This window comes from Lichenostomus cassidix, chromosome 1 (genome assembly GCF_008360975.1).
Source record: "Lichenostomus cassidix isolate B80296 chromosome 1, HeHo_3.0, whole genome shotgun sequence".
In the NCBI taxonomy this organism is placed as follows: domain Eukaryota; kingdom Metazoa; phylum Chordata; class Aves; order Passeriformes; family Meliphagidae; genus Lichenostomus; species Lichenostomus cassidix.
Genome location: NC_139479.1, coordinates 69,251,583 through 69,265,161, shown reverse-complemented (window position 1 = coordinate 69,265,161; position 13,579 = coordinate 69,251,583). Strand labels below are relative to the sequence as shown.

The 13,579-nt window shown below is 36.2% G+C and overlaps 1 protein-coding gene across 3 annotated transcripts in view; it reads left to right on the top strand.

The window, feature by feature from the left end:
• The window catches only part of CDK8 (cyclin dependent kinase 8), a 75,482-nt gene that overhangs the window by 48,821 nt on the left and 13,082 nt on the right, over nucleotides 1-13,579 (top strand). For 2 of the 3 annotated variants that reach the window (XM_085062666.1, XM_085062656.1), the window contains exons 5-8: nucleotides 6,214-6,271; nucleotides 8,993-9,124; nucleotides 11,002-11,145; nucleotides 13,114-13,183. In XM_085062666.1, coding sequence (XP_084918792.1) covers nucleotides 6,214-6,271; nucleotides 8,993-9,124; nucleotides 11,002-11,145; nucleotides 13,114-13,183 — 404 coding nt within the window. The remainder of the gene's footprint in view (nucleotides 1-6,213; nucleotides 6,272-8,992; nucleotides 9,125-11,001; nucleotides 11,146-13,113; nucleotides 13,184-13,579) is intronic. The other variant, XM_085062675.1, reaches the window with a different exon arrangement.

Below are 13,579 nucleotides of genomic sequence, written 5' to 3'. Positions count from 1 at the left end.
TGAGAATTTTTAATGAGAATTTATTTAGATGCTTAATTTATTTGTTTTAAGGAGCTCTGGGACATTTTTTATAAGAAGATAATTAACAGGAAGTGTTACATTAAAACAAGTTTTCTTAATTTTCCAGTACTTATTACAATTCATGTGTTCTGTAATCAAAAACAATATTTTAATGTTTAGATTTAATACATGCATTCTGTGGAGCCATTGTTTTCACCGGTGTTTGTGGTGGTCTTTTGATTGTAATTTATTTTAAAGCCCAAATCAGTTAATAGCTGCAACAGAAATTGTCTTGATTGTGAATGCACATCTTTGAATTCAAGGAAAGAAACTAACTTCAGAGAAGTGCTGATACTGTCATTTGAATAAGGTTATATTGACACTGTTATTGTGCTAGAGTACTATTTAGCATTGAAGTAGTCAGTTTTGTTTGAAGTGGAAAGAAAATGCAATTATTTTGAAATGAAAAGGAAATTATTTTCTGTAACTATAAAATGTTCCAAAAAGACAGTTCCAGTCCTTAAGAATGCAGTAAGGGAGCATCCCACCTTGATAATAAGGAAATATTTTGGTGTAGGTTATGGCTGCTTGAAGATCAACAAGGTTGTTAGAGATGTGCCGGAGATAGCATAAACATTGAATCTTTTGTGAGTCATAGACCTTGAGATGGCTGTGAATTTTGCAAGCTGAGCTGAAGGCTAGTAGGTTTTGCTGCACAGCTTTTCTTGTCAGAGGACCTCACTGGGAAGTGACAAACCACATCAGTATATTACAATTTCTACCACTATACCACAAAGTGCTCTTCTGAGCTGGCTACAACGTGCTAAGCCCTTGCAGTTGTCTTTCAAAACTTTTTTTTTCTTTTTTTCAGAGCAAGAGATTTTTAACTTTGTTGTGTTTCATATATCACAGGCACTTGTTCATGTACAGTTGAAGAAGTTCAGTTCTGGTTTTATATGATTGTGGGGTTGTGTTTTTAAATCTGTTCCCATATTGTTTAATATGATAATTTGAAGTCTAAAATATAAAGAAGTTGTTAATTATCATAATAGAATCATTGCTGAGGTCATGGTTGCAAAAGCAAAATAATTCAGGGATAAAAGCCCTTTGCTTAATATTGTTCTTTCAAAGTTAAACTGCTCCTTTTTTAAAAATTGAAACCAGTGTTACATTCTTATGAATTAGTGTGGCTCATCACAGGTAGAAATGGATGCTATGGCCAGTTCTGTAAATTGGTGACACAGCCATTAGTGATGCACAAATACCAGCCAGTAACAAATATCACTGGTGTGATTCACCCCATCACTGTGAATCCTCTACTGGGTAATGTTTTAGGAGCCAAACTCTTAAGTATTGGATTATCCAAATGAAAATCGGTTAGGATTACACTAAAACCTTGTTAAAAGGTATATTAAAAAGGAGGTGTAAAGAGTATGAGTCTATTCATTAGTGTACATAGAACTGTTACAAAAAGTAAATAGTATGGGTGGGGAGGAGGTAGCATCTGCATTATAATACCCTAGTAGCTAATTCAAGGGAGTTTAGATTACTCACTGATACCTATGTTTAACATCAGTATTTGAAAACTGGTGATTTTGGAAACAGACTAGTAGCTAAATGTATGTGGAATAATAGTTCCTGCAGACCTGGTTTGATGCTAAAAGTACTAAGTTATCAAAGGATTGCAATGGTGAAGCTGTCTAAAAATGTCCAGTTCTTTCCTCACTGCTTTGCTGAGTAAAACTTAGTGAAACGACCCAACACCAGAATATTTTCCTGGAGCATGAGATAATGGTGTGTGATTTCCAGACATCTAGTATGCAAACATGGAATAAACAATCATCTCCTGCTCCTATCAATAACTTGCTCTGAGCAGCAGGTGTGATTTTTTTGGGGGGCGGGGTGGTCACAAGTCATCAAGACATAGAGTGATATATTTTGTTTGCATTTTTGCATTCAAAACAGCAATTCAGATAAGTTCTGAAGTCTAGTTTCCCCTCTGTGAAAGAGCACAAACATTTTCAGTGTACGTTAATAAGCAGTATTTGACTGCAATGTTCGTTCAAAGTAGCAGTCCTGCCGAAAAGATGTGAAGAAAATGCATTGCTGGTAATCTTAACATCAGTCAATAGCGTTGCACAGTGAGGCAGGACACCACACTGGGATCATATAAAGTGGAAGATGCTGTGCAAGGCGTGTAAAACAATCCCTCCACTGCATTTAGCATTAGTGAAGCCTCAGCAGGAGCAGTGTGTTATTGGGAACACTTGAGTTCAAAGAAATAGGTGGCCCAAGGTAGAACAGCTAGAAGGAATCAGCAAGAATGATACATCCAGAAAAAAATACAGCCTACTAACAAGCACAGAGCAGGAGAGAGTTTTTGGGTTTTTTAAAATCTAGGTGGTAGGAATGAAGAGAGATGTTTATCCCAGAAGTGTAAGAAGTTCTTGCTGTGAAGGGGTGGTTGTGTGAGCCTTCTGCTTATAAAGAGGCAATGGGACTAACCTTGTTGTGTTAGAAGGAAAGGAAAAACACTGCAGTGGAGAAGAATAAAAGAGAAAAGATTGCATGGCAGTTGTGTATCCTTGATCACCAGAGACTTCAGGATCAGGGTGAACACAAGTGGTATCGTGTCAGATTAGACAGATGGGTGGAGTTGACTGTCTAAAGTTCTTCACAGATCTGTGAAGCTCTATGGGGTTTTACCTCCCTTGTTTGAAATTAGCCTGCTTTTTAGGATTTCTTTTGCACTTTGCAAATAATGGTTAAATTGGAAGTACCTAAAAATACCCCAGTGAATATCTTCATTCTTTTTTCAACAGTAATATTGATTAAATGCACAAGATTAGGATTTGTCCAGGAATCATAAGGAGTCCTACAAAGCCGAATATAGGACAAGATAAGGTTTAGTGCTATGTCATGGTCACAAGGTCATTCTTTCATGACAGTGAGTTCTCCCCCTGTTGCTGAGGTGGGTTTGGGAGGAGAAGGGTAATTTTTCTTTATTTTACTTCTAAGGTATTGGCAGACACTTTTGTTGGTCTCTGAAATATCAGCTGTACATCACTGCATGGCTCTTCACTGCATTTGGTTAAGGATCATAACAGGTTTCTCATTTGCATTTGTCTGGCATGTGCAGATTATTTTACTGAATGGCAAAAGTAATTATGCCTTTATTAGTACCAAAATGAGGGACTTTAAATTGATAATTTGTAGTTATAAAGAAATATATAGCTGCCTTGGAGTGTTTTCAGAATACAGTATAAAAATTGCTAAAAGATTTTGCTTCACTTACTCAGCCCAAGTGATTTGAATAAGCAGTTTCAACTTCAATTATCTGTGGATAATTAGAATTTAACTGAAAATTAACAAATTAAACTAATGCTTATCCAGATTTCTCTCTTCTATTTCTAATGACTCCATGTTTTTCTTTGCAAATAAATTTCTTATGTGTAATAAGTTGCCCAAAGAGACAAATCTGGGGAGTTCAGGTTTTTTCTCCAGGTAGTGGACTTGATTAAAAGATACCTGACAATAATCCCCAATCCATGTATTGACTTTTGTTAGTGGACTTCAGTGTTTTTCAGGGATTCTTCATAATAAATATGCTTAAGGTATACCAATACTACCACTATACTGATTTCCAGCAGATATCCCCCTGTTGAATTTAAATTGAATGGTCTTGTTTGGAAAATTCTTTGAAGTAAACATGTTGGTCCAGTCTATGCATACAATGATTTTAGAAATGGAAGCCTCCAGAATAAGACACCTAATTTAACTTTTTTTTTTTCCAAACTGTGGTGTTGTATTTTTACAGTGATGTGCCCATATAAATATTTTCGTCTGTAGGAAGAACCTTGTGTTCCAAACAGAGCTTTTTTTCAGTGGAGGGCCTTTAGAAAAAGGTGAACTGAGTATTCCAGGCCAACTGAGGGTTTTTTTTTTTTACTTTTTTTTGTGGCTTTAGGAGACTCCTACACAGATTTCTAAATTGCCTCTATTGTTAAATGTATTCTGTAACTTCTGAAATCTGAGTGTCAATCAAGCTGTTAATACTTATTTTGCTAGCTAGTACTGTCCTATCTCATTGTGCTTTCTCATCTCATCTCTACCTGCCTTGAACTTAGGGTAGAAGATCTTTGGTGCAGGAATTGTTACCCAGTGCTGTGCTGATTAATTATCTGGTATAATGCAGTCTTTGTATGAATAGGGCTTCTTGTCCTTAACAAAATCCAAACAGTAAAATATTCTAAGGTGAAAATAGCATGAGGATGTTAAAAGCACTTTTGAAGAGTATTACCAACCTGTGAATTTGCAGGGGGGGAAATGGTACTTTATGTCCATGTATTATATAGCTGAAAAATTTTAGTGCCTGTGTAATGTATTGTTAACTCTAATCAAAACATAATAATTAGACATGTAGCTTATTAACACCCCATATATATTGAAACAGGTTTTGTAAAAGATGTGGATTTGCTCTTTGCGTCACAGTGTAGCAATAGAAAGGTTTCTGTGGTGAAATGGTGTTTTCATACCTAGCAGATGGATATGCCTTGAAGTTTAGCACTGACTCTGAGTTTAAAGATGCTGCTTGTTTATTTCTAGGACTTTTGTAGAAGCAATCTAAATGGAATGCTTTGAGAGCTATGTGCCCACATACTGCATTTTTTAATGTTGAAGCAGTACTTAACTGGAGTGCATGTCTTTATTAAAAAAAAAAAAAACAAAGCAAAAAGGTGTGGTGGTGTGGGGGACAATTTCTTCTGGAAATGACGGAGCTAATACAGTACAAGTTGGATCGGTTGTTATTGCTGTTGGAAAGACAATGAGATATATCTTACCTTTTTTGATCACATTTTTGATAACATTTTCCATCCTTAACCTGTTTTCAGAACTGCAACCCCTCAGATTCTTTTTAAATATTTTGTCCATAGATTGTAGAGTTTCAGAAATCTATTTTGGAGCCTTTCATAAACAGCAGTAATTTAATTTCTCAAGGAGTTTTTTGCTGGATTACTAATTTTTTGTCTCTTGTTCTACACTATAAGAATTCCTTCTAGATTGATATGAAGTTCTGGTCTTTTGCCTCTTTGCATGTGTTTACATTTTAGAGCCTGACAAATTCAGGAAGGCTTGAGAATATCCTAGAATGTGTTTAGGAAATCACACTAAGATACTAGGATTTACTGTGTTAACTTTTAGGTAGTCTAAAATGTTTTGCTGGGATACTCTTGTCTTGAGATCAATTTTAAACTAGAAAAGCAAAGCAAGAGCTGTAATTCAGCCTTATTACAGTTCTTACAGGTCTCAACTGAATAGGAGTCCCTGTTTTGTCCAGGATTTACAGAACGATGGGTATCTAAATCACTCCATTTGAGAACAAGTCTGGCATACATTATCAGCTTTAGTTGTGAGTTTCTTTTTTTCCCCTCAAAATAAGCACTGCAGGTTTCATTATATAAACAGTGTTAAGCTTTGAGGAATCCTCCTGACTACAGATGCTGAGAATGGATTATGAGAAACAGGACAGCAGAAAATAGAGGATTATTGAGCTGTCATGTTTCTAACCAGCCAAACTTTAGCTCATTCTTTAACTTGCCTCCATAATAAAACAAAGGGAAGACAGAGACAAAAATAACATAAATGCAATGCTTTCCAGTTCTGCAGCTGTGTGAATTGGTAAACACTTGTAAATAGGAATAATTTAGATGAGTTTTCTCTTCAGTATCAAGTGATATGGTAATGTTTCATCTGTATCTCTCACTTGTGTATTTTTTATGTACAATGTGTCTGCAAGTGTGCCTAATGACCCTGGGCAAAACGTGCTATAGAGCTGGCTTCCCATCCCTGTGTTGGGGGTGGTGGGCAGCAGTGGCACTGCCTCCCACTGAAAGGATCTAGGGCAATTTGGGTAGAAACCCCAGTGGCTTGGTGGCTGCCAGCTCATGCCTGTGTGGAGCACAGACATCAGGGTGTCAGTAGGGAACACGGTGCTGGAATGCAGCAATGCCAAGAAGAAACACGAGGAAGATGCAGTCAGGGAGAGCCTGTGTCTGGGTCTTTGCACAGCTTTACTGTGACACAGAAACTTGTCATTTTTATCAAAACAAAGTTGGTTTAAAACTGGCAAAACAAAGCTTAACTAACTTTTCAGACACTAATGTTTAGGTTTATCGTGGTATATGTATTGTATATTTATTTTTTTTTCCACAGAAACCTGCTAATATTTTAGTTATGGGTGAAGGTCCTGAGCGAGGAAGAGTAAAAATTGGTATGTTTATATCTTTGATAAGTCCCAGTGTAGCATTTAAGTTAGAATGTTCTGAAGGTGCAGTTGTACCCCCTAAAGTAGTCACTGGAATACCAGTATGTGCCTGGGCACATTGCCTAAATGCTGTTTTCTGAGTGACTGGCTTCATCATATTAGCCCCATGTACCAGTTCTGACAGTGAAATGCTGTAGCCTCATCAGTAAAATTGGAAAATGTCATTATATTTTGCTTAAGTGGGTGTTTGTGTGGGGTGGGGGATTTTGATGTGGGGTTAAAGATGACAGCTAGCTAGGAGGAAAGGAGGAGAAAGAAATGGGATTTTAAAATTTCCTCCATTTACCTCTAATGTCATGACATCTTGCTGCTGCTTATAACAATCTAAATAGGGAACTACTCATTGCTACAAACTTTAAATCTTATAATGGAATCAAAGAGGGAACTTAGCGTACAAAATATTCTTGAAAGAGTAGGCAGGTTCCTTGGAGATAAACACAAGGGATCTTAAAAGTCCGGAAAACACAGTAATCCACCCAAAATGTTTAGTGAAAGCTACTGCTAAATGCTTAGTCTGGGGTGTACCAGATTAGAAAGGACCCACTATTATAACATTTTCTGGTGGGAGTTACTGTTTGCAGTGAGAGGATAATTTGTAGAAGTTCAGTTGTTTTAAACTAAATACATAAATAAAAATTAACAGTAGTCTAACAATAATAAACTGTGCATTATCATGGCAGTGCTGTAATAGCAGGCTGCTGATGCACAGCCTGCTTACATTTGTTATGGTAATGCAGCCCCATTTGGCAGGGTTTTTAAAGCTAGTTCATCTTTTTCACTTCCCTTTGGCTTTCTTTTATGAGATTATTCTTCTGCATTGTTGCTCTGTTCTGTTACTGTTTTGTTTATTGGAACTATATTGTTAATCACTAATATAATGATTCAGGGTCGGATTTTTTTGGAGCATTCAGTGCTGCTCTAGGCCTTCCCTTGCCCTTTGAAATCCAGAGAGTGATGGGCCAGGGTTGAATGCTTCTGCAGATCCTATCCTGAAAGTTTTTCATGCCTTTCCAAGCTTTAAGGTTGACAGTAAGGATTGAGGTCTGCGCAGAAAACAGGTACAGCATGGACAACAGAAGGGAAAATTTCTTCATATTACCTTATTCTTCTTGGAGGGTTGCTTCCAAAACAGAGAATGTAGGTCATCCTCTGGACTGTTTCAACAGTGGTGGTGATACTTGCTGTACACAACTACTTAGTAATAATTGCACACAGACCACCCATTTATTTCTTAATTTATAGTTTTGAATTAATTTGAGAATAACTTGGTAAACAACCAAATTAAGTCACACTCTGTTAATAGACAGGTGAAAGATTCTGTATTGGGCCACCAGTCCTCTGAGCCATCCATTCCCAGCGGGGAAAGAGGGAGGGGAACCTTCAATTTCTAAGTGTGTTACCAAAATGTAGATTTTTTTTTTTTCTCTTATTTCCTTAAGATTGCCACCATAGTAAAAGAATGCAGAAGTTATACACATACCAAGGGCTTCCACTTTTCCAGTGTAACTAATTTTTATAAAAAATACATAACTGGTATTTAACTTAAAATAATTCTTATAGGCTTTTTGTGTCATTTTGGGTCACAAATTCACTTTCTGCCAACAATTTTCCTTATTTATAGTTATTAGTGACTTGATCAATTTTGGGTAACTGTTATTTTAATGTAGAAAACTGTAAAATGTTTCTCTTTTTAAATGCATTAAAGCAATCATAAATAGGAATGCATATGAAAAAATAATTAAGGATTGTGTAGTCAAGTTAGAGACCCATATTCACACTGCAGTGAGCTATAGTGTGTAGGTCCTTTTCCCTCAGGGTTGCTACTCATCTCATTTCATTCAAGTCTTTCTCAGCATGTGAATATCCCTACATGATAGGGTCACTCTGTCTTGGGATTTGGGGAGTGGTGGCTCGGGAAAGCAGTTTGGTGGGAGAAGCTGCATATTTTAGTCTCTGCCCATTTTTTCCTGTATGACTTACATTAAGTAGCTCAGACAACTTTCTAGGCAGTTGTATACTACCAATTCTAAAAAGCAGTTTTTAATTATATAATGCCCACATCCAAAATTTTAAAATCATAGCCTGAATGGTATTCAGTATGGGTATATTGATACTGGAAATGCATCTTGATAGAAAATCAGCAGGGAAGCAGATGCTGTAGGCTTAGTTGCTATTTTTGTGTGAAGGAAGTCTTGCTACAGCTAACTTCATGAGGAGGGAGCTTTTGTCATGTGCATGTATGTATTATAAATCATTCTAACCTTTGCAGAACCTGCATTTTGCTCACTTTAAATATTGCTGCTTTTTGAAAAACCATCCTGTAATAATGGGAATATTTTTTTACCAGAGAACATCAGGTAAAGTGAGTCAGGATTTACCAGTGTCCTGAGGAGTGGATGCACTTCTTCAGAACAATGGTTAATTCTTTGTTGTAAATGACTCATGTTAGTAATGATTTATAATGATATACTTTATAGGTGATGCCATCCAGTAACTTCTACAGAAAGAAAAGCTGCTCAGAGAGTTCATATCTGCTACAGTCCGCCTTTGCATTTTATTTAGCAGTGATGATAGTGCTAACAAGTAAACTCAATCAGTTTGTTTTTAAAAAAGAGAAAATTGTTAGCTTCCCTCAAATTTTAAAGCATCTCTCTTTGAATTTTGCAGCTGACATGGGCTTTGCCCGGTTATTTAATTCACCTCTGAAGCCTTTAGCAGACTTGGATCCAGTAGTTGTAACCTTCTGGTATCGAGCTCCAGAGTTGCTTCTTGGAGCAAGGCATTATACCAAAGCTATTGGTAAGTAAATGGGATGAAAATGTACTATCTTGTTCTTTATGTAAACGATACCCAAATAGTAAATCTTTGATAAATAGTTCAAAGGACAGTAGCTGAGTTAAAGGTATGTTACTTGTTTCTTGAGGAAATATTAATCTTTGACAAACAGTTTCGTTTGCTGTGGTCTCAGGCTGTATTTAGGAATGAAGTATGTTGCTGGGGTTTGGCTCCAAATGCCCTGCAATGCAATCTAAGTTTGTGGCTTTCACACAAGACTTTCATAAATGCTGTTGGAGGCAATAAAAAATATGGAAGCATCTTTGAACTGCTAGTAGAATTCATATTAGGGGATAACTGTGAGGCACAGTGCATTAATTTTATTGCAGAGGTTATTACCTAGTGTAATAAATACTTGAAATAAGGAATGTACAGAATGGAGAATATAGTGGCTGCACTGAAGCTAAACTGTAAAATTAAGGTGCATTTTAGCCTCTCTGCATCTTTTTCAAAGATGAATGGCAGATGGCCAGAGCTGTTGTGGGCTGTAGAACAGGAGGAACATTCCAGCAGCAAACTGGAGGGAGATTGACCTTTACTGGATTGATCAGCTTTGCTGTGGAAGGGAAGAGAGACTCTAGGGAAAAGGATTAGAGGGTTTTCTCTTGCTGGCTGATGTAAAAGATATGTAAAAGGCTGGCACCAAATTTTGGGAGGAAATAACTTCCCCAGCAGCTATTCCCCTTGCTTTGCACAGACATAGTGGTTGTATGTCAGCATACTATGTTGTTTCTGTAACTTGAAAGTCTTCCTCAGAACTCAGTCTTTCTGCTTTTGCTTTTTTTTTTTTTAAGATCATATCAATGTTTCTGTCAGCAATTCTCATGTTTATGCCTTAAATGTATTTTCATTTACTTTTCTGTTAATAGTGTGTTTCTTTTATCAATTAGATACATTTCTTTATATGTTCCTTTAAACTGCTTATTTGTTGTATTTGCATGTTCCCTCACTTTACTTGCATTTCTTCTGATTGTAGCATGTGAAACTGCATGGGCAGCCATAGCCTTTAGTACATCATTTTTTCAGTGTAGATAACAAATGACTGTGTAAGAACACTGAGTAATGGGGTTATGCTGTCTGCATTATTTGCTTTTGTCCTTGTTTATGACCTTGTTCATTCAAGGCTCAGTGTAGCATTACTTTGAGTTAAAAATTGCATTTGTATATACTAACAAAAAATTGAGAAAACAACTGGGAAAATTCAGGCCATCTGATTATAAGATACAGGAGCAGCAGTTAAAACAGAAAGGTTGTGGGGGTTTGGGGTTTTTAAAAAATGAATGTTATGAAAAAGTTGAGGTGTGTGGGCTTGGAGAAGTTTGCTTTTTACTCTCTTTCAAGGTGTTACAGATAGCATTTGTTTATTCCAATACCACTACTTTTCAGCTTGTTTTTGGAGTAATTTAACACTACTTAAACTTGGCTGATCAGCAATTGCACATTTCTTGGTCAGGAATGTGTGGCAGTGAAATGGGCAAGATGCTGGTTGGCTTTTCTTTCTTTGTGTTGGCATTGACAGTTACCCCTATAGTTTCCTTCACTCTTTTTCTTAACTGAATTAATTTTTTACTATGCTAAATAGTAACTACCCTTCAAAAACCCCACAAAAACCTGTGTATTCTCTCAGCTCCTCTGTAGTTACTGAATTGAGTACCTCCATCCATAGCTAAAATAAAAAGCTGAGGAAGTATTGCACTTCTACTATAGAAACTTGAAATTTTCAATGCAGGGGTCTTATCACTAATAAGCTAAACACTAATATTCTATCTCATCCAAATGCTTTTGGAAAGATTCATTTGTTGTTTTTTATTTTTTTTTATTTCTGTTCTCCTTTTTTAAAGATATTTGGGCCATAGGGTGCATATTTGCAGAGCTGCTAACATCAGAGCCAATATTCCATTGTCGACAAGAAGATATCAAAACTAGTAATCCTTATCACCATGACCAGCTGGACAGAATATTCAATGTAATGGGATTTCCTGCAGGTACATACTGTATTTTTTATCACTGCTGTTCAAAGAAAGATATCTGTATTGCTTTCTTTGCATATGAAAGTGGCAGCTGATCAAAGCAACAGAGCTGTTCAAACACAATCTTTATTTCATGAGTTATAAATTCGGGATCTAATGGTCAAATTAGGTATTTGCCCTTTTATTAATGATAGGGTTATCTTTGTGTGTACAGGTATCAATGCTTTATTACTTTAAAATACTGTATTTAATGGTGGATGATTAAAAATGAGAAGGAATATTTCTGCATTTCTTCAGTACTGATTATTGATTTGGAAGGCAACTGATAATTTATGAAACAAAGCAAAGATATATACATTTAGGGAATATTATGCATTTGTTTAACTCATGCAAAATTAAACATAGCATTTGGAAGAAATTGAGGGTATTGAATTTTTTTTCCCCTGGCAGAGAGCTGGTATGGAGAAAATTTCTTTATTCTAAACTGGAAGAAAGAACTGGTTGCATGAACCAAAACAAACTACAATGTGGATATCACTTGTTGCATTTTCCCCTCAGTGTTGGTCATATCTTGTTTTTCTGCAGGCTGCCTCGCTTCAGTTAATACTTTGTCTTCTAGTGTTCACATGATTGCAGGAGTCAGAGTTACAGGGGCCTTATTTTTACTTTTTATCTTTCTTCTCACTGCTTGTCTTCCCTGCTGTTGTCTATTAAATGTTAATTGTGTTTTACTTTATTACTTTTCTGGACTTGCCTCTTCCTTTCACATTAATTTTGTGGTCTGTATGTTTGTGTGGCTCTAGAATTTCGTTACTAAACATGCTTTTCATTTTTCCCTTTGACTTTGTTTTGTGTATGTATTTCATTGTTTCTGTGCTGCTCTATGAGATTCACGTAAATGTTGCCTTTACATGTTGTGTCCTTAGTTTTGCTTCTTTAAGCAATACTGTCCTCTTCTGCTTTTGAACTAGATTTTTACCCTTTTATGCTTTTCTTACTTTAATTGGATTTTACATTTGTTTTGTATAGCTTACCTAAGTGGGTTGTACTCTCATTTTGGTTTTCCGGTTGGTTTAATTAATCCTTTCTAATGGTCTGCATTTGACCTTTGGAGATAGTAGGTTCTTACTAAGAAATTGTTTTCATTAATTGCAGCTATTATTTTGCATTTTAATTGACACTTGCCAAATCTGAAATAGTTTCAGATGTCTCCAGGATAGGATAGAGTATTTTGTTTAACTAAGTAATAATTAAATAATTATCTCTGGTTTATTTATTTAATGCCTTTAGACTCAGTGTCCTTCAGTTGTGATCAGACTTAGTAAAGATTTGAATTTAACCAAGTTACTTGCCCACAGAGCCTTTTCAAGAGTTACGGCTTAAGAGTTTAGACATTTGAGGTTAGGTGCTGGTAAGGAGTTTTTTTGTTTTATTTTTACATCTGCTTTGGCCTTGGTCTACATTGAGATGAATTATTCTTAAATTTGAGTGTGCAAACTTTACTTTTTCCTAACTTTTTGTTGGCTAACAGTATTTCTTACTTTGCAGAAGTAACTCTGGGCATTTTCCTGTAACTAAAAGTGCTGTCAGAACAGAGAATCCCTTAGAAGGAGACAGGGTTTGCTGGAGTCTTGTGTATTCCTGTCCTGAGATCACAGCTGTATCTAGATAAATGACAGTCCTGAAGGGTTCAAGCACAAGGCCTAATGTGTTTTTCTTCCATGTTGGTTTCTGGGCACTGTAGCTGGCATCTGTTTTTTCAAGTTCTTGAGTTAATCAGCACACAGCTGGAACCTCTTAGGTGTTAGTAAGATTTATTGTGAAGAGGTGATGGAGGAATAGGAGCTGAGGAGTACAAAGAAATAAATAACTGCAAGGTTAGAGAAGCAGAATTAAAAAAAAATAAAAATCGAGGCTGTAGAGATACTTGGAAATGCTTTGTTTTACTCAGAGAAAAAAAAAATGATTAATACTGCTTTGCAGATAAAGATTGGGAAGACATAAAAAAGATGCCTGAACATTCAACTTTGATGAAAGACTTCCGGAGAAACACGTAAGTCTGAGTTGAGCTTTCTTAAGAAAACATAGTTTATATCTCCTTCCTTCACTAAATTTCTTGTAGTAGTTCAGGTTGTATGTAGATGCCAAACAAGGACTATGAAATTGTTACGACTTAGATTGTGAAAAATAAAAAATAAAGTTGTTTCATAAAATAAAGTTGCCTGTTGAGGTTGTGTGGATCAGAAGAGAAGCCAGAGAGTCTGTGAAGGGTAAGATAGCAGGTGTGAAACAAGTGATGCCATTAAGACCCCACAGACCTCTGAAGTTTGCAAAGCACAGTGTGTCAAAGCACAGCTGTTCCCAAATCTGTGGTACTGGCAATGATTTTTCTGCAACAGCTGCATAAGAGGGGTCTGATAATCTTATACCATTTGCAGCAAACAGTGGG